We start from the raw sequence: 19,259 nt of genomic DNA, 5'->3' as shown, positions 1-19,259 counted from the left end.
TTTCCTTGGAAGGGAAATTATAGGTTTTTATTTTCATCTTAAATTCTCAATATTTTCAGACTGAACATTTTTCATCTTTATTGAGATATAATTGATATATAGCACTGTATGAACTTAAGGTATACAACATAATAATGACAAATTTACCACAAAATGATTAGCACATTAAATTTAGTTGACATCTATTACTTTATATAATTATGAAAAAACATTTCCTTGTGATGAAAATTTTTAGAATTTACTCTTAGTTACTTTGAGATACATTGGACACTATATAGCAGTATTAGCTATAGTAATCATGCTATGCATTACATCTCCAGTATATATTTATTTTATAAGCATAAAGTCATATCTTTTGACAATCAACCATTTCTCCTTCCTGTACCACCACCTCTGATAACCACAAATCTGACCTCTTTTCTGTAGTTATTTTTTCTTCTTAGATTTCATATGTGAGATCATAGAGTGTTTGTCTTTCCCTGTCCAACTTACTTCACTGAGCATAATGCCCTTAAGGTCCGTTCATGTCATTACAAATGGCAGGATATTCTTCTTTTTATGACTGATATATTCCACACACACAGCTTTCCTATATCCATTCATGTGTCAATGGTTACTTTGTTTCCATATCAAGGCTATTTTAAATATAAAAGATATAGCTTAAAAGTTAAGATATTTTAAGTTTTTTGTTAACTGCCTTTTTCTAAGTGATCATCTCAAATTGTTCAAATAACTGACTGACTGTACCTCAACCTCCTCCTCTGGGCAGAAGTTAATACATGACATTAAGAAGAACTCAGTGAAATAATGAAGTCCTTTAACAGGTAGCAGCCTCTATTTGCATAAAGAAATCACCTCAAAAGTTTTTTCCAAATTCTCTTACTTTTGTGGATCATGATTTCATAATACCTACGAATACCATACACTCAGACAGTTCTGAAAATTCACAGATATTCACAAGAGCATATGCCTAGTCTCTAAATGAATTAATATTTCATAATTTGTTCATATAAAGTAGATTTTCATTCTGGTACTGGCCACAACCACAAGTATACTTTTGGTTTATTAAATCATAAAATGTTTAATTATCTCCCTAAAATACATTTTTTGCTTTAGCATTTTGTTAGTTCTCTTTACTAGTCCTAATACAAGGGAAGAAATCTGGGCAAATATATAACTTAATACCCAAACCACTTCGAATTAGATTTCAATTTTATGTAAATTATCTGCCCCAAAATGCTCTATTTTATTATTGTAATCTAACAAGCTTTTGAACCTTCAGCTGGATAATTTGACAAAGAATGTTTAATAAACTTTCTAAAACCTAAGATTTAGTACCCCTAAAGGCCAAATTAAGTCATAAAAATGTTATTACTCTAGTACAGTTACTAAGATTTTAGATATATAAATGTTTAAGAAATGTCTTTTACTAGTGATATCCCATGCTCTGAAGAACTGAGACAATTTGTTTCAAATAAAGATTAAGAGTCATAAGATTAAAGTTAAATTGGAAACTTGATAGAACTCAAAACCAAAAGGAAACGGGAAGAGAACTGGTTGAATACCTAAAAGCACAGTAAATATGGGACACTGTAGGTTAAATAGTTCAAATAGTGAAATATTCCCCCAACGCTGAGAATTTGGATAAGTCATTTAATATTTGTCCTAAAATAACCACAAATGAGTAAATTGTAAAGCTCGCTTATAGACATTAGTAGGTTTCCCTCGTTGTCAGCTAGTAAAGAATCCACCTGCAATGCAGGACACCCTGGATAGATTCCTGGGTTGAAAAGATCCCCTGGAGGAGGGCATAGCAACCCACTCCAGTGTTTTTGCCTGAAGAATCCCCATTGACAGAGGAGCCTGGTGGGCTAGAGACCACGGGGTCGTAAAGAGTCAGACATGACTGAGCGACTAAGCACAGCACAACATAGACATTAGTAGCAACACTGCCCCAGATTGCAAACATTAACAAGTAATTAAGTGTGAAATGCATTCCTAATCACCCAAGTATTTTGCAAGCAACAGAAAATGTAAGCACCTCTCATCCACTTCACTTGATTTTCCCAACTCTAGTATTATCATAGGACAGATGATACGACAGGATTTTAAATGTGCATCTACTTGAAATGTTCACATCTCAGGCTCAGAGTCAATTAAATATGGTATATTATGCCATATATATGGCACTTTTCCCAGTATTTAATTAAAGGTAACAGTAATTGTCATGGTCTTTGCACAGGTTGAAAAAATTTTCCAGATACAAGGCAGAATGACAGTAGAATAGAGTTTATTAGAACAGGAGATGCTGTTAGAACAGAGAGCTGGCTCACGTGAGAGCCAACTCCTTTCATGGTTTAGTAGCCAATTTTTATAGTCTCAAGACAAAGAAAACTATTGCTGGAAGACTGGCATTAGGTGATTGGTTAGGGTGCTATAGGGTGAGTACGAAGGTGGATATTTTTACCTAATATGGGGTCAAGGAGTTAGTCAGTTTAGATCAGAGGGGCTCAGCAAAAGTCAGTGTCTGGAACTACAGCTCGGTCAGTTCTGCAGATGACTTTGGTGCAGAGTTCCAGATCTGTGGCCTTGGTAACAAGACTTTACAACTATGACCTTGGTATAGGGCTCCACAGGAATAAGTAACATTCACTAAAACTTATGGTGTGCCACGTATTATGTTTTACATGTATGATGACATCATTTAACATTCAAAATCATATAAATTTTGTACTATTATTACATACTCATTACAGATGAAGAAACTGGAGTTAGGAGGGGTTGACCGGTGTCATACGGATAGAATACAAAGAGTCTGGATTTCACCCAGATATATCTGACCACAAAGCTCAAGCTTTTAACCACTATGCTTTATCATTTGCTTTAAAAATCCATTTGTCATCTCTTGAGGAAAATTGTTACCATGTTTCAGTGAACTCAATACTTAGTATTTAGTAAATATTCAATAATTTGAATGCATATGATGAAACAACAGTGAATGTATTTTTATAAAACAGAAAATTTAGATGATTAAGACAGTGATATCTTTGCAAGATTTTAGGAAAGTTTGGGAAAGTGGTATTTATCATTCTCCAATATTGATACAACCCTACTCATAATCAATTTATATAATTCTTAAAGATCTATAACCATGGTTTTTAATGTTTGGACATAGTCATTTGGTTAACACAGTAACAATTTGGTTTACCATAAAAATATTGTTTTATAGAGAAATATCAAGAAACAAATTTTTAAATTCATTTCTACAGACTTGCCAAATTGCGGATATTGGAGTTAAGAGAAAATCACTTGAAAACTCTACCAAAGTAAGTGACTGAGTATTTTTGAAATTTTTAATGGTGATTTTTCACTAGTAGGAAGAAAAAGGACTATTTTTATTTTAGCTATGTTTTGTCATTATGATTGAGTTAATTTTTCTACAATATTTTTCTAGGGGCTGAAAAGTACAGTATACTATAAGAGATTCATATTAAGTAAGAATGTATCCTGCCTTATAAAATTGTATAATTACAAGTAAAAATGGGAAGAATCCATTTAAGATTCTTGTCATAACTGAACATACGTACCAGGAAGTTACTGCCTTGAAACCTATGAAACTGACATTTCTATGACCCTCAAACAATCACGAGTTTCAAATGCTTAACTTTTCAAGCTAATTTATGGATTGTGATAGTTTTCAAATAAAAAATATAAAAGATATTTCATAAAAATGAAGTTTTTCTAGAGATCCTATAATGACTTGGCAGAAAATATGTATTTATACACTCTTCAAACTGTACCTGTATATAATAGTCTATGTAAAATATGGTTTACATAAAAACACAGGATACTTTTGTATAAAACAATCACCAAAATTTTATACAGTGTTTAGTTTAATAGAATTGTTTGTTCCATCCTGTTTTGCCTTATTTATATCTAATAATAGAATGTGTGCTATATAGAAAAAATATTTTTGAAAGTCAAAATTTATTTAAAGTGGGGATTATTTTTACTCAGATAAATTATTATGATTTGTATGTGTTACAGTTAAAATATTGAAAGTACTATCTTGCTGTTTTAACCCTCTTGTAGTATTGCATAAAAACATTGAGTACAGTGATTAATTCTTCAAGCATATCAGCAGGATTTAGTGACATTTCATCTGCTGAACCAAAACTTAATTTTATTTTCCTGTTTTTATATTCTTTCTCTATGCAAACTACACTGAATTTCATTGTTTTTTTTTCAGACAATATAGCAATAAAATACTCTCAAATACATTTTGATACATAAATATGTATGAAAATTCTATCAGTACAATATAAAACTTCCAATAATTATATGAATTTCATTAAATTTATGCATAGAGATTAAACATCAGTTCATTCCTCCATAAGTGGTAGACAAGGGGAGAACATGAAAAGTAGATGTCTCTGTATCTAGACACCCTGCCTTTTTGAGTGGTTTTTCACTAAGCCAAAGCATTATACATAGGTTTAATGGAAGGCACCTCTTCCATGTTGGGGGCACAAACAGAAACGTGAATATGATTGAGTGTTACTTATTCAGCATTAATCTACTGCAAATTCATTTCTATCCCCCATGTTTTCAATGTCTACATTTAAAGTAAAGTGGAAACAAGCTAAGTACAAGATAAACTATGGTGAAACAGCAGTTGTCTCTTTCCTCTAAATATAAACATTTGAGTTAAGGAGAAAATATTGATGGTGTAGAAAAGACTCCTTTCCCTTCTGCTCTTAAATAATTTTGACATAAAATAATAAATAAATCTGACACAGTTCTTCAAATATGTATTTTTTAAATATACATTTTAAATATAAATTAAAGCTTGACCATAGATTGTTAATACAGTCTTTATATGAGATAGGTGAGTGAACATTTCAGAGTAGTGAATAATAATGCTCATAATTGGTACACGGGTATTCTGTAGATTGTGAGACTGAGTATCAGTTATTAAACAAAATTCAAGCAAGTAGAATAATAAGCATTTAACTTTGTCATTGAAAAAGTGTAAAGATATGTAGAAATGAAACTGCATCTTCTTGGTGGACTGTTGGCATTTGTACCGTTAGTATAGCTGTTACAGTTTTTCCATTTTTAAAATCTTCAGTTATTTTCAATCTAGTGTGCTTAATTTTTACTTTATAGAAAAAAATAAACAGAACCAAGGACATGCATATTATATGGAGAACTTTATCTTATTTTGATGTCTACAAAAATTAGAGTTGCAAAAAGTTCTGTCTTGAAAAAAAGTTAACTGTGCTTTCAGTATGCTTTATCCATAGTGCTTTCTGATCACCAGTCTAGACCTCTAATGGGGAGATACATGAGAGCTTTCTACTGTGCTTTATTTTGCATTTCCAATGAAAATAAAGGAAGAGAGTTAGTTTTAGGAAGAAACTTAATTTTTGAATAATTACTGCAAGAACAGATAACTCATGATTTCTTCATGGACACAAACATGATGTCAGGTCTTTAGCAGATCCTCAGTGGGTTTTTTCTTCTTTTTGTCTTAAAGTTCACATGCCTAACAAGGTATAAAAAATGTAAAAATATAGAGAATTAAAATATGACTTTCTAAAGTAAACTGATAGAGACATCTTGATATGTGCAGATTCTAGAACAAATTCTATTATCAATTAGAATTTAGCATTATAAATTTTTCCACACTGTTCCTTTACAATCACATTTCTAGATATATCAATGAGTGAGAAAATTAAATTCCTCGGGTACACATTTGCTGAAAAATCATTGACACAATCACTTTTGATTATGTGTAATAATTGAGGACATTGAACATCCGGAAAAAACTCAATAACCAGAAAGAAAAAAACTTTAAATTCGATGATAATATGTTTCCTCATAGCAGAATTATCCTCTTAATTATAATTTTGAAGAGTCCAAAATGAGTACGTTCCTGTTTTGCAGCTTTTGCACTAGCTGTTTTCTTTGAAATTCTCTTACCTCAAATCTTTGCAGGTTAGATCTTCCTTACGATTCCTATCTTTCTTCAAATGGTGCCTCCTCAGAGGCTTTCCCTGATCACATCATATAATGTTGCTCTCTCTTTGCCTTTATATCATCTCACTATTACATTTGATTTTCTCACTTATGGCTCCCTGAATTGTATTGACTCCGTTTGCTTGGAAATGAACTCCTCAGGAGAACATTAAATTCTGTTAAGAAAAAGGTTTTTTTCTGTTTTGTCATTGCTGAATCTCCAGTGCCTAAAACAATGCCCAGTGCATAGGGAGCACTTAATGAATAAACAAGAAAGCTGATATATAGATTCACAGAGAGAAATACCTGTCATATGACCTGGACATTTTGTGTCCCTTGTATTTTTTCCCATAGAAAATTATATGGGATACCAAATATTAAAATGAGTCTTTGAAGAGCATCAAGAAAGCAAAAAAGGATAAATGGTTAGTGAGTTCTCAATGGCTGATAAGTGAGCCTTGAATGTTAAACCTACACACACACACACACACACACACACACATGTACACACACTGCTTCAGGTAGTTTCAAGTTACATATAACAGGCAAGGCATGACAAGGGAAGAAAATAATTTCAAATTAAGGCATTAATATTTATAACAACTAAAGAATATCCAAAAGTAGTGTAACTTATTTTTTTATTTTGTCATTAAAAAGTGATACATTTAGCTAAGAAACATCTGTCAAGATAAAAACAAGAAATAAGACAATTCTTTTAAATGAAATTTAAGAACCATTTCCATGAAAGTAATTTAACAGCATACAAATGGTCCCTAATAATGGTGAGTTTTATCCTTAAACAGAAATTTTCCATTTTATGAGAATTTTTCTAAAACCTTAAAGTTAAAATATGGCCTATCCATTGATAAATTTTTATGACTATGACTGTTTCAGCTTGAGCTAAAATATGATGTTGTATAAATGTGTCTGTGATAATGACAAAAATATGAAATAGTTTGAAGAAAAGGAAACACGATTTAAGCCAATATTCATTTTATTTTTGCCCTGCCACTTGAGTACATAAGGCATAAAGTGTGATTCCTTGGTCTGTGGTCATAATACAGCAACTAAGAGAGGAATATTTCAAACATGTTCCAGTAGAATTGCTGGGGCAATATCAATAAATAAGTAAACCCTGGTAAACAAATCCAGAAAAGGAAAAATGAATGAATTTGATGGATAAGAATCTTTAAGAGTTTTGGAGGAAGGGATTCAAGTTAGGGAAATGATGTCTGAACATCATAGGGACAACTTTTAGACCCTAGACTCCTCTGTGAAGCTGACAAAAGCAATGGGATCCAGATGCATATTAATTGTGTAAGCCAAATTGTCTCTATTTCAACATATTCATGGCCCATTGTGAGTTTTCACATTTTTATTTTTACCTAGAAGCACATTATTTGGCACTTATATAAAATAAGCCATACCAAAATACCTAGTATACTACGACAGAGCACCAAAAAGGGGGCCCTCTTTGAATGGATTATTTTAATTGTGTAACTTCTTCTAGTATATTCACTCAAAAGATAATATTTTGCTGAGCAAATTTTCTGTGGAGTTGTTAAAATAATCATTCTATTTCACTATCATCTGTGACAGTTTTTGAACTCTCCATAGAAAAAACTCATTAGGGAAAAATTGAAAAGGAAACTTTGCCAAGTACAAGCATGAATGATGCTTTGAAACTACTAGGATATATATCCTTGAAAACTAATAAACGATGCATCTATTATTTATATCACTTTATTCCTTGAGCACCATTGCTTTTATTAAGTATTTCCTCCACCTAAAAGAAAAGGTTCAGAAACTCTATTGTGAATGCCTAAAGACACACACATATATTTACAGAAGGTGCAGAAACATTGGACCTTATTTGTACATACTTGAAGAAAAATTATAAATTGAATTATAAATTGAAACAAGACGCTAGATCATGAAAGCGGAGAAAAGATTGAGAGAATGTTTCAGATTGAAGAAGAGTAAAGAGACATTATAACTAAAAGCAGTGACTCTGAATTGATGCTTTTGCTATTCAAAACAAAACAACACTATTGGGGCTCTGGGCAAAACAAGGGCAAAACTTGCATGGGGTCTGAGAATTAAATAGTAACAATGTATCAGTGTTAATTTCCTGATTTGAATGATTGTGTTTTGGTTTGTTAGGAAAATGTTCTAATTTATAGGAAATATACACCAAAGTATTGGGAAATGATGGTGCCCCAGTTCTGAATTTACTATCAAGTAGTTCAGAAAAGTTATTTGTATGATACTTTGAATTTTTTTGTAAGTTTTTGTATTGTTTCTACATTAAAAAAATCATTTTAAAAAACTATTTTCAAGGAAGCTCTTTAAAAATTAAAAAAGTCACTATCAACACAGAAAATTATCAGTTTCATGTCTCAAATACTTGCAGTTATAGTGTGCAAGGGAAGAGTATGTATTTATGTACTAAAATGCTTAACTATTCATAAAAATAAAAATTTCAGTGATAAACATTTTACATATATGAATATATATGTGCTTTTTCCTAACCTGAATGGCAATAAACACTCCATATTCATAATTTTCACTCAAATTTCTATTTATTTGCAAATTACATTTTTAATTTTCATATAAATTCATTTATTCTTTTAAAGTAAGATTACTCTTAAGTCAGACTTACAAAAATGTAATGTATTTGACACATTTTCTTTTTAAAAGCCTTTCTTCCTTTGTTATTTATTTCCCACCAGTTATCATTGTCAGCATAATGAAGAAAAATCCATAAAATAATATGTATTCTGAACTGGGCAGATGTGACTAAGTCATATTCTAGTCTTATTTCAGTGTCCTATTAATAAATTTATCTCATTTGGCTTCACTCTACTAGTTGCTACAATGAAATACATCAATAGGTTCCTTGGGGCTATTGTAACAGAAAAAAATTTATATTCAGGCACAGCTTACAGAATAGCTTTTGATGTTTCTATTAACTGGTTTTGTGACAATAATACATAATTGGATACAATGTGATTTTATAATTGTATTACCTTATACTTTTACCAATTAGTATCAATTTATAAGGCTTGATGTTTTGTGAAACCCATGGTACCATCCCATTCTGGGTTACTTTTATCAAAAGTGACAATGTAACAAGTACCTAATCAAGGATAACCATGGTAATCCCCTCTGGTTTTAGAGAATTGCACTTAGAATTAGGACTTATTTTTACCTCTTATCACATGGTCTTATATTTTAAATTCAACTGAAATAAGTGATAATTATGACATTTAAGATTTTAAAAACATTCTTTAAATTATAATGCATCCTAACAATGTAATTATTTTAGATTCCCTTTGAAAATATCAAACATACACTTTCTGATGTGCTTCCCTCCAGTGGGTTCAGCAGTAAGAATCTGCCTACCCTGCGGGAGCCTCAGGAAACGTGATTTCTATCCCTGGGTTGGGAAGATCCCCGGAGGAGGGCATGGCAACCCACCCCAGAATTCTTGTCTGGAGAATGCCATGAGCAGAGGCGCCTGGCAGGCTACAGTACATAGGGTCTCAAAGAGACGGACTCACCTGAAGCGACTTAGCACTGGCAGGGCACAGCACACTTTCCGACAATTCACAAGAGTGTGAGCTCTCTGTCTTGTGAGCTAATTATATTTCTTTTTAGCCTTATATTTTCAGCATAAGATAAAACTGAGAGTATTATGGTTAGGAAATGTGTCAAGTCCAGCGAGGAGCTAGCAGGAGGGCACAAAAGCCACATAAAACCATGGGATCAAATCGCTGTTTTCAGAGACTTCAAATCAATAGCCACTCTGATCCCTGATGATTAAATTTACCGAAAGATTGAAAACTGCCTGATATAATAGCAAGGTTAAAAGTTCTATAACTTCAGTTTCATAAGATCTCAAGGTTTAGACTCTCATGGAACAATTAGCCTGAACCTGTTTTATTTTAGCTGAGAAGAGCCAGAATGTACTTAAATGAGGATTTGCTTTGCAGGCAAACTTGGATTTGTATTCAGGCCCTTGCTTCTTGTTTATGAATTATTTAACTTCTCTGAACTTCAGTGTCATTATTTTAAAAGAATATTGGGTGGTCATTGCCTTCTTTAAACTGTGGAATATTCTTTGGGTAATTGTTGATGAAAATGAGTCTTGTGATCATTTAGAACCAGAAAACTGTTAAAGCAAAAGTTGTATACTATGGTACTTAGACAACCTAAGAGGGTTCAAGAAAAGATTGGAATGAATTAAATATTTTTTTCTTTTTATCTCAAAAAATGTCTTTATTAGAAAGGAAACAAGGTATTTTTGTATTTTCTGTAATATTTAAATCTTTTAAATAGCATTTAATGCTAATATGTCTTTTGTATTCTTCAAATAGTACTGTAACAAGAATTGTATAAATAATTGTCTCTCAGTCTCAGTAAAGTATATAAAAAGTTTAAATATCTACCAATCAATTCTTAACGACTGTTTTCTAAGATTTGAAGTTTCTTTGGGTGAAATGAACTCAGATAATAAGACATGATAAAAAATAAATAAAAACTCTTTGTTGTTCTTGTTCAGTTGCTCAGTCATGTCCAACTCTTTGTGACCCCATGGACTGCAGCATGCCAGACCTCCCTGTCCTTCACCATCTCCTGTATTTTGCTCAGACTCACGTCCATTGAGTCGGTAATGCCATCCAACTGTCTTGCCCTCTGTCATCCCCTTCTTTTCCTGCCTTCTATCTTAGAACCAAAAAGAACATACCCACTATTTGCAGATTTGCAAATTCAGACAATTTAATGTGGATGATTGCTCTCCCCTTTATGAAAAAATGTAGTGTCTTTATTAAAGATATATTCTGAACTTTACATTAGTATTGATCTTGGTCTCAGAGTCTTGGCCCAAAAAAATATACAAAGACACAAAGGACCTAGCTAACAGATTTACTCCTGTGGTTTCAGATATGGTGCATTGCAAACATCTATCTGATTTCCAATTCCATTTTCCAATAACCAGATCTCAGATGGAATGTTCACCACATATCAAAATTGAAATCATCTTCATACTTGTTTGCAAGCAAAACCAAACCAAACAGAAATTCCAGGCATCTTATTACATACTCTTTAGTGACAGTACCACCCACCTAATTACAAAAATTAGAAATCTCAATACTATTTTCCTCTCCTACGACCCACAAATCCACTTATGTCCAAAAACTTATGTCACTCTTCTCTTTCTTCTATCATTGCCCTACTTGTGATCTTTAATATTACTCATCTTAACCACCAAAAACTCATCCTTCATCCTCTCTTCCAGTGGAATCCATCTCCTTATTATTGTCAGAGCTTCTTACTAAAATACACCATGACATATGTCAATGTAAAAGCTCATGCTGACTACACACAGCTTGCAGAAGACAAACATGTCCAGACCCTACATAACTGGGAGCCAACATTTCCAGTGCCATCATCTTTCAATATTCACTGTCCCACAGGGAATCTCAGATGAAAACAGTTTACAAGGCACCTTTGTATCTCCAAGCATCTTTCTTGGAATCTTCCATTTTTCTCTCTGAAAAACTCCAAATCATCCCTGAATTTTCTCATCACTTGTCCTGTGAAATTAGCCATGAATTCTGCATTCATACTGGTAGCTTAAAAAATCTGCTAGAATTTTTTCAAGGCTAAATTTTCACAGGAATTTTGATCTGATTATAGTCTGACTCAGAATTCTAATAAGCTTCATTTTGTGGGAAACTTTTTGTCATCTTAAATATGTTATTTGAAGCCCCAACTCTACAGTCCAACTCTCAAGGAAGCAACTGCTGAGCAGTATGCTTTTTCATTCTCAGTTACTAACTTTGGGATGACAGTCTCAGCAACAATGGACATGCAACAGGAATTGGTAAAATGATTTTCACTAGGGTCCTCCTCTAGTTTTTTGGAAAGTGCAGGGGAAAAAAAAAAAACTGATTGCTGGGAAATATGCTTTATTCCGGCATTTTAAAAGATTTCCCTGCCACCCATGTTTTGATTTTCACTTTTAAGAAGGACTCATGATGACTAAACAACAAACTATTACTGATAATTGGCTCAATAGGACACATGAAAACAAGTGAAACATATCTAACTTCCAGAAATTTCCTGCTTTCTTCATGTCTCCACTTTTCTCTCTACTCAGGTTGGGGTTAATTCAGGTCTTTCAATATGCAAAATACATCCTAAAGGAACTTGATGTTCTGCTGAACAGACACAAGGGAACTATTTCTAAATTGCTATAGTTTTCCACAGTTTCTATGACATTTAAGATCAGTGCCTGAGCAATATTAAAAGTAAAAATTCACAGAAGATATTAACTCCCTGACATTAATTTCCTTGGATGTATATTTTATACTGCCTTTTAGTAACACAAGATTTTATTTGCCCTTTTATGGCTTTTAAAAATTGTGAATTCTTCCTTGCCAAACTTCCTATTTCATTACGTTTAGTTTTACATTTATGCTCAAAATGATACCAAAATTTACCTAGCTATATTGTGTTTCTATTCATTTTCTTTTGTAGTTAAATTTATTTCAGTATATTAAAAAGACTTCTGTTAACCTGTAGTACAACATAACACAGTAACTTTTCTAGTTATAAAGTAAATACTGTATAATTTTATAAGTAAGATTAAAAATAAAATTAATCAGATTAAAGCACTATGATTCCTACCAAGCTTTAGATGTTCCTTTATGATCGTTCTAAAACAATGGGGTAGAAAATGCACCAAATGGAGCGGTTAAAAAGTAAGAATTACACATTCTCTATTAAGACATGTTCAGTTGCAACTTAGATAAATAAATTATGTGATTTAATTACATTAAAGCTATTGACTCTTTTGATTTAGTAAAACATTTCTAAATTAAACAGATTTCTGGAGGCAAAAGCTTTATTTTGATTAAATATTTCATGAAATTTTCAAACGCAAAAACATTGCTTATACTAAATAGACTCTTAAAGGCATCTCTTTAAATATTAAATCCAACTTAGTAGAAATAATTTTAAAATACACTTACTTTAGTCTTATAAAAGAAAGATCTCATAACTACAGACTTTAAGAGAGAATATAGTTTTAAATCTTTGACTTTCCATTGATTTTACAATAACATCCAAACCACTAAACTTAGAGTTCAAGACCATTCATAGTCTGACTCCCTAAGTTCTCTCCAGTTACTCCCCTAAATATAACATGCAAGTGTGTGCCTCTGTACATTTGGCAATAAATTCTCAGTTCATATAATGAATAAGTCAGTTTAAAAATAACTTTTAGTATATACCTAGCATGTGTCAGACACTATTCTACATGTTAGAAGATATGACAATATGACAATGAACTATAACGATGGATTCTCTTTTATTCAAAAGCTACAACTATTCAAGTGTAGTTGAGGGAGACAGACAACAAACACATACATAAATAAGTGACTGAGACAAGTAACTGCTATAAAGAGAACAGGATGACAGTATAGAAAGTGGTTGAGTTTGGAGTAGTTGTTTAGTTGGTTAATGGTTTGCTGGATTTTTAAAATTCTTTTTTGGCCAGCCTGGTCAGAAAACACCTTGGTGAAAACATGGCCTTTGCATGATTTAAATGATGAGAGTAATACAAAGTTCTAGAGGAACAGCAAAAACAACAAGGAACAGCAGATTTGTGATGGGAGCAAAGCCTGACGTGGCAGGAGCAAAAAGGCCAGCACAGCCAGAACATAATGCACACGAAGTGGAGAGGCAGGTTGGGCAAAATGGTGACGTGTCTTGTGAGCCATGTTTGGAAATCAGGATATAGTCTAACTGTAATGAAAGTCATGTGAAGATTTGAGCAAGGATGATGTGTGATTTCATCAAAGCTTTACAAAGATCTGTCTGGCCACTTCACAGTGAAGGGGTTCTAGTGGACAAAACTGAAAGGACATCAATTAGGAGGTGACTGTGATAATGCAGATAAGAAATTATGGTAGGATAGTACTCTGGAGTTGGTTAAGTGGTCAGATTTGGGATCCATTTGGAAGTGGAACCTTGCTGATGAAAAGAATTTGTGGTGAGAGGAGTAGATAAGGAAATAAGAAGAAATTAAAGAGAATTTCCAAAGATTACATTTGACTAACAAGATGGCTGGTAGCATAATTTCCTCATATGGAAAAAAACTGAAGAACAGATGCAGGAATTATAAGTTTGACCTTAGCAATGAAAAAATGGAGATGCCTAAGTGTAGGCATTTGAATAAATGAGATGCTCAGGGATATAGAGATATAAATATAAGAGTTATCGCTCTATAGATGATATTTAAAAATAAGAGATTGGTCGAGGTAACCAGTTGAGAGTATAAATAGAGAAGAGATGAGAACCCAGAGTAAGTCCAGGACACTTTAATATTTATAGTTTAAGTATGGAAGAGAGGATCCTACAGAAGCCCCTCAGGATGAATAACAAGAGAGTTAAGAAGGAAACCAATTGCAGGAAGAATAAAAGAGGAAGGGAGGAGTCAATTGTATCAAACGCTAGTCGCTAGTCGGAGGTCAAGTATAATGGGAACAGAAAACTGAGCAAGATCTAGGGCATTGATGGGAGCTTGATAAGAGCTATTTCAGTAATGCATTATCTGTTGTCTCATTGGAGTGGTTGAGGAAAGAGCAGAGATTAGCAAAAGAGGAGAACAAGTACAGAGGGTTCCTTCAAGGAGTTTAGGTGCAGAATGAAAAGCAAAAAGGTAGCAGTAACTGCATAGGGGTATGGTGTTAGGAAAACTGGGATGATCCAGAGGGATGGGATGGGGAGGGAGGTGGGAGGCGGGCTCAGGATGGGGAACACATGTACACTCATGGTGGATTCAAGTCAATGTATGGCAAAACCAATACAATATTGTAAAATAAAATTAATTAATTAATTAATTAAAAATTTAAAAAAGATTTTGTTAAGAATGATAATGTTAAAGCGTATTTACAGGTTGATAGAAATGATGCAATAGAAACAAAAGAATTAATGATGCAGGAGAGAAGGAAAATAATTACAAGAGGATGTGAGGGAATGGGATGCAGAGCACAAATGGAGGAAGTGGCTGTAGAAATACAAGGATGCTTCTCACACAGAAACATAAGGTTTCTAGAGAAAATGGATTTTAAGATAGATACATAGATTGGTGCCTTGAAAGTGGAAAGAGAAGAACGTTTTCAACTAACTGCTTTAATTTTCTCTATGAGGCATGAAGAGTCATCACCTGAGAGGGAGTATGGGATAATGGAGATTTGAGGAGATCAGAGAAAGTGTGAAAGAGAAATAAGTTCTCTTAGAAAATGGGAAAGTGAATACAGTAGGTCAGCGTCATAGAATCCTCTGGCAGTGTTGACTCCCCATTTGAAATTTAAGGTTATACATGTGAAAGAAATCCATTCAGCAGAGTTGAGCAGACTTCAGAAAGTCAGTTACTTTGCTGCGGGCTTAGAAGACAGCTGGCTGGGTTTGGCCAGGCACACCAGATGGAGCAGGAGAGGGGCAAGGGAATTTAGGATGTTGACAGAAGAGTGGCTGGGATCTGGGGCTACAGAATCCAAAATGGGAGATGGAAGTAACTGAGGATGTGAAAGGGTCAGGAAGAAATGTTTTATTTGAGCTTCTCTCTTTTTTGATATACTATGAATCTTTAAAGTACAGACCAAATGCCACTTCTCTATAAAGTGTTTCCTGACTCTGCAGATACAAGTAATTATTCCTTCCACTTTGCTACCACAGCGTTTTGTACATTCCTCTATGATAGCCTTTATCACATTATATTGGATTTGTTGCCTATCAGTATATCCCCAAGAAGACTGTAAATTTTTAAAGGAAAGAATTATATCTTATTTATTGATCTTTTTATTGACAACAAAATGAGATATAAGGGAGGCTTTCAAAGAACATTTGATGAATGAATGCAGGCAGTGTAGTGCAGAAGGAAGTTTCTCCTTTCCTTAAATATTGCCAAGCATTTGGTGGGCACCTGGTGAAAACCTGATTAATTGAAAGAACCACAATTGAGTAGGAAGTTAAACTATGTGTTATTTTCTCATTAAATATTTTGTCCACTGCAGCTGGCTCTTGATTATTGAAAATTAACTCAGGTATGAGGCACATTGTATTTCTTTATTTTAATTTCCCTTGCATACATTATAGTCATCTCACTGATCCTTAGCTTTGAAGAGAGTACATTACAGTTATCAAGTTGGTATTGCTGTATTTTGGTTTAAAAAAAAATTAGCCATGTGGTTTCTAAGGAGGAGACAGGGAAGGGATGGAGGGAGAGTTTGGAGTTTTTGTTATTGTTGTTCAATTGTTCAGTCATGTCCAATTCTTTGTGACCCCATGGACTGCAGCATGACAGGTTTCCCTGTCCTTCAATATCTCCCTGAGTGGCTCAAACTCATGTCTACTGGGGCTTCCCTGGTGGCTCAGCTGTAAAGAATCAGCCTGAAATGTGGTAAACCTGGGTTCAATCCCTGGTTTGGGAAGTTCCTCTGGGGATGGAAATGGCAACCCACTCCAGTATTCTGGTCAGGAGAATTCCATGGACTGTACAGTCCATGGGGTTGCAAAGGGTCAAAACAACTAAATGACTTTCATTTCAGTTAATGTCCGTTGAGTCAGTGATGCCTTTCAACCATCTAATCCTTTGTTGCCTTCTTCTTCTCCTGCCCTCAATCTCTCTCAGCATCAGGGTCTTTTTCAATGAGTTGGCTCTTTGCATCAGATGGCCCAAGTATTAGAGCTTCAGCTTCAGCATCAGTCCTTTCAATGAATATTCAGAGTTGATTTCCTTTAGGATTCACTGATTTGATCTCTTTGCTGTCCAAGGGACTCACGAGTCTTCTCCAGCATCACAGTTCACAAGCATCAATTATTTGGTGCTCAAGCTCCTTTATGATTCAACTCTCACATCCATACATGACTACTGGAAATACCATAGCTTTAACTAAATGGACCTTTGTCAGCAAAATGTCTCTGCGTTTTAATATGCTGTCTAGGTTTGTCATAGGTTTTCTTCCAAGGAGCAAGCATCTTTTAATTTCACGGTTGCAGTCACCATCTGCAGGGATTTTGGAGTCCAAGAAAAACGTCTGTCACTGTTTCCACTGTTTCCCTATCTATTTGCCATGAAGTGATGGGACCAGTTGCCATGATCTTCATTTTTTGAACATTTAGTTTTAATCCAGCTTTTTCACCTTCATCAAGAGGTTCTTTAGTTCCTCTTCACTTTCTGCCATAAAGGTGGTGTCATCTGCATATGTGAGATTATTAATATTTTTCCCTGCAATCTCGATCCAGCCTGTGCTTCATCCGGCCCTGCATTTCACATGATGTACTCTGCATATAAGTTAAATAAGCAAGGTGACCATATACAGCTCTGACATACTCCTTTCCCTATTTGGAACCAGTCTGTTGTTCCATGTCCAGTTCTAACTGTTGCTTCTTGACCTACTTACAGGTTTCTCAGGAAGCAGGTAAGATTTGGAGTTAGCAGATGCAAATTAGTACATATAGAATGAATAAATAACAAGGTCCTACCATATTATAGAGAACTGCATTTGATATCCTGTGATAAACCACAATAGAAAGATAATAAAAAAGAATGTACAGGGGGACTTGCCTGGCACTCCAATTGTTAAGACTCTGCACTTCCACTTCAGGGGCACAGTTCAGGGATCTGGTCAGGGAACTAAGATCCTACATGCCATGCCAAAAAAAAGAATGTATAACTGAGTCACTTTGGACTACAGGAGAACTTAACACAACATTGTAAATCAACTATATTTCAATTTAAAAAATTTTTAACAATATAAAAATTTGGCTTAAACTGATACAATTAGTTATAACTTTATTTACTTTTTTTGGACTAATCTATGTGTTAATATTTTAATTTAAAAATTCATCTCTGGATATATTCTTTGATTATGTTTCCTTGTAAGGAAATTTATTATAATAATTTTATATGGAATAAATTTCCATAGCATTATATAAAATGAAAATGTGTTCTAAAGAAAGAGATAACAAAGAAACAGTGTACTGTGAGACAATATGGCCTCTTCTAGATTGCCAAATTGTTGCCTGGAAGGCAAACCATTTAAAACACTATGTATCAGAATATCCATAAAGCAATTATAATTTTCTATAGACATATTTTACCAAGGTTTATAGAACTTGTTAAATGCATTCTGCTTGGAAATATTTACAAAATCGTTAAATTATTCCTGATACCCCTATGCAAATACTGCATATCCCCTTGATATGAACAGTAAAACAAAGCAAAGAAAGACACTAGATTATACACAGTGTGTTTCATTGTTGTAGTGAAGGAACCACTGTTGAGTGAATTGTGACCTATCTTAAATTTTAAAATAAGTGACATTTTAATGGAATTCTGCTCTACTTGAATTATTGTTAAGAAATTTAACACCTTTTATTTCTTCCTTTTGGATATAATTCATGATAGTTAATTTTTCATTTAAAAGTATTTGGGCCATCATAGAAGGAAGTATGTTGAAAGAATCAAATCCAAAATTAAGGCAAAACTGAAACTCAGCAAAGTGTGGGAGAAAATAGAGGAGAAATATGAACTCAATTGATTTGGGCAATGGATAGCTGTTACCTTTTATAGCAATAGTGAGAAACCTGAAATTCTTTCTTCAGTTGTAACTCAGTAACTTACCCAATATTTTTTTCTATCAACTACAATGGCTACCATTCAATATTGGTTCATGATTAAAATTTACTCCCTTATAGAATCCAGCAGACATTCCATTTATGAGGTTTTGGATAGATGATACAAAATCCCATTTAACAAGCTGATTGTGTTTGCTATTCTTATTCTACCTGGAAAATAAGTATTAAATAAGTAAATCTAGATTATTTTAAAATTAAAACTTTAAATGTAATTATAACAGGGATAACTGACTTCCTAAAAATTTCTTCTAAAAAATGTATTTTTCTGTTTTCTCTATTTGCATTTTCTAACAAAAGTCCATACTGATTTTCCCTCTGTTACTACTAAACAAGTAAAATTAAACAGGAATAGAATTTTTGGTATATCATCAACTATTTTTTAATCATCATACTTGGGGTGGCCTGATGCAAAGGAAATCCAGAAATCATTATTAATTTCATATATAAGGAAGCTATTGCTTGAAAAGTATATAATAAAAAATAAATATTGCTTTAAAAAAAAAAAACAGCTAAATGAGCTATTC

General features: G+C 33.4%; 1 protein-coding gene across 1 annotated transcript in view; it reads left to right on the top strand.

Annotated features, from left to right (window-relative positions):
• The window catches only part of LOC120856563 (leucine-rich repeat-containing protein 7-like), a 151,065-nt gene that overhangs the window by 105,550 nt on the left and 26,256 nt on the right, over window positions 1-19,259 (top strand). Inside the window, exon 6 of the mRNA XM_040231930.1 lies at window positions 3,270-3,326. Coding sequence (XP_040087864.1) covers window positions 3,270-3,326 — 57 coding nt within the window. The remainder of the gene's footprint in view (window positions 1-3,269; window positions 3,327-19,259) is intronic.

This window comes from Oryx dammah, unplaced genomic scaffold, assembly GCF_014754425.2.
Source record: "Oryx dammah isolate SB20612 unplaced genomic scaffold, SCBI_Odam_1.1 HiC_scaffold_28, whole genome shotgun sequence".
Taxonomy (NCBI): domain Eukaryota; kingdom Metazoa; phylum Chordata; class Mammalia; order Artiodactyla; family Bovidae; genus Oryx; species Oryx dammah.
This window is presented reverse-complemented; position numbering and strand designations above follow the sequence as displayed.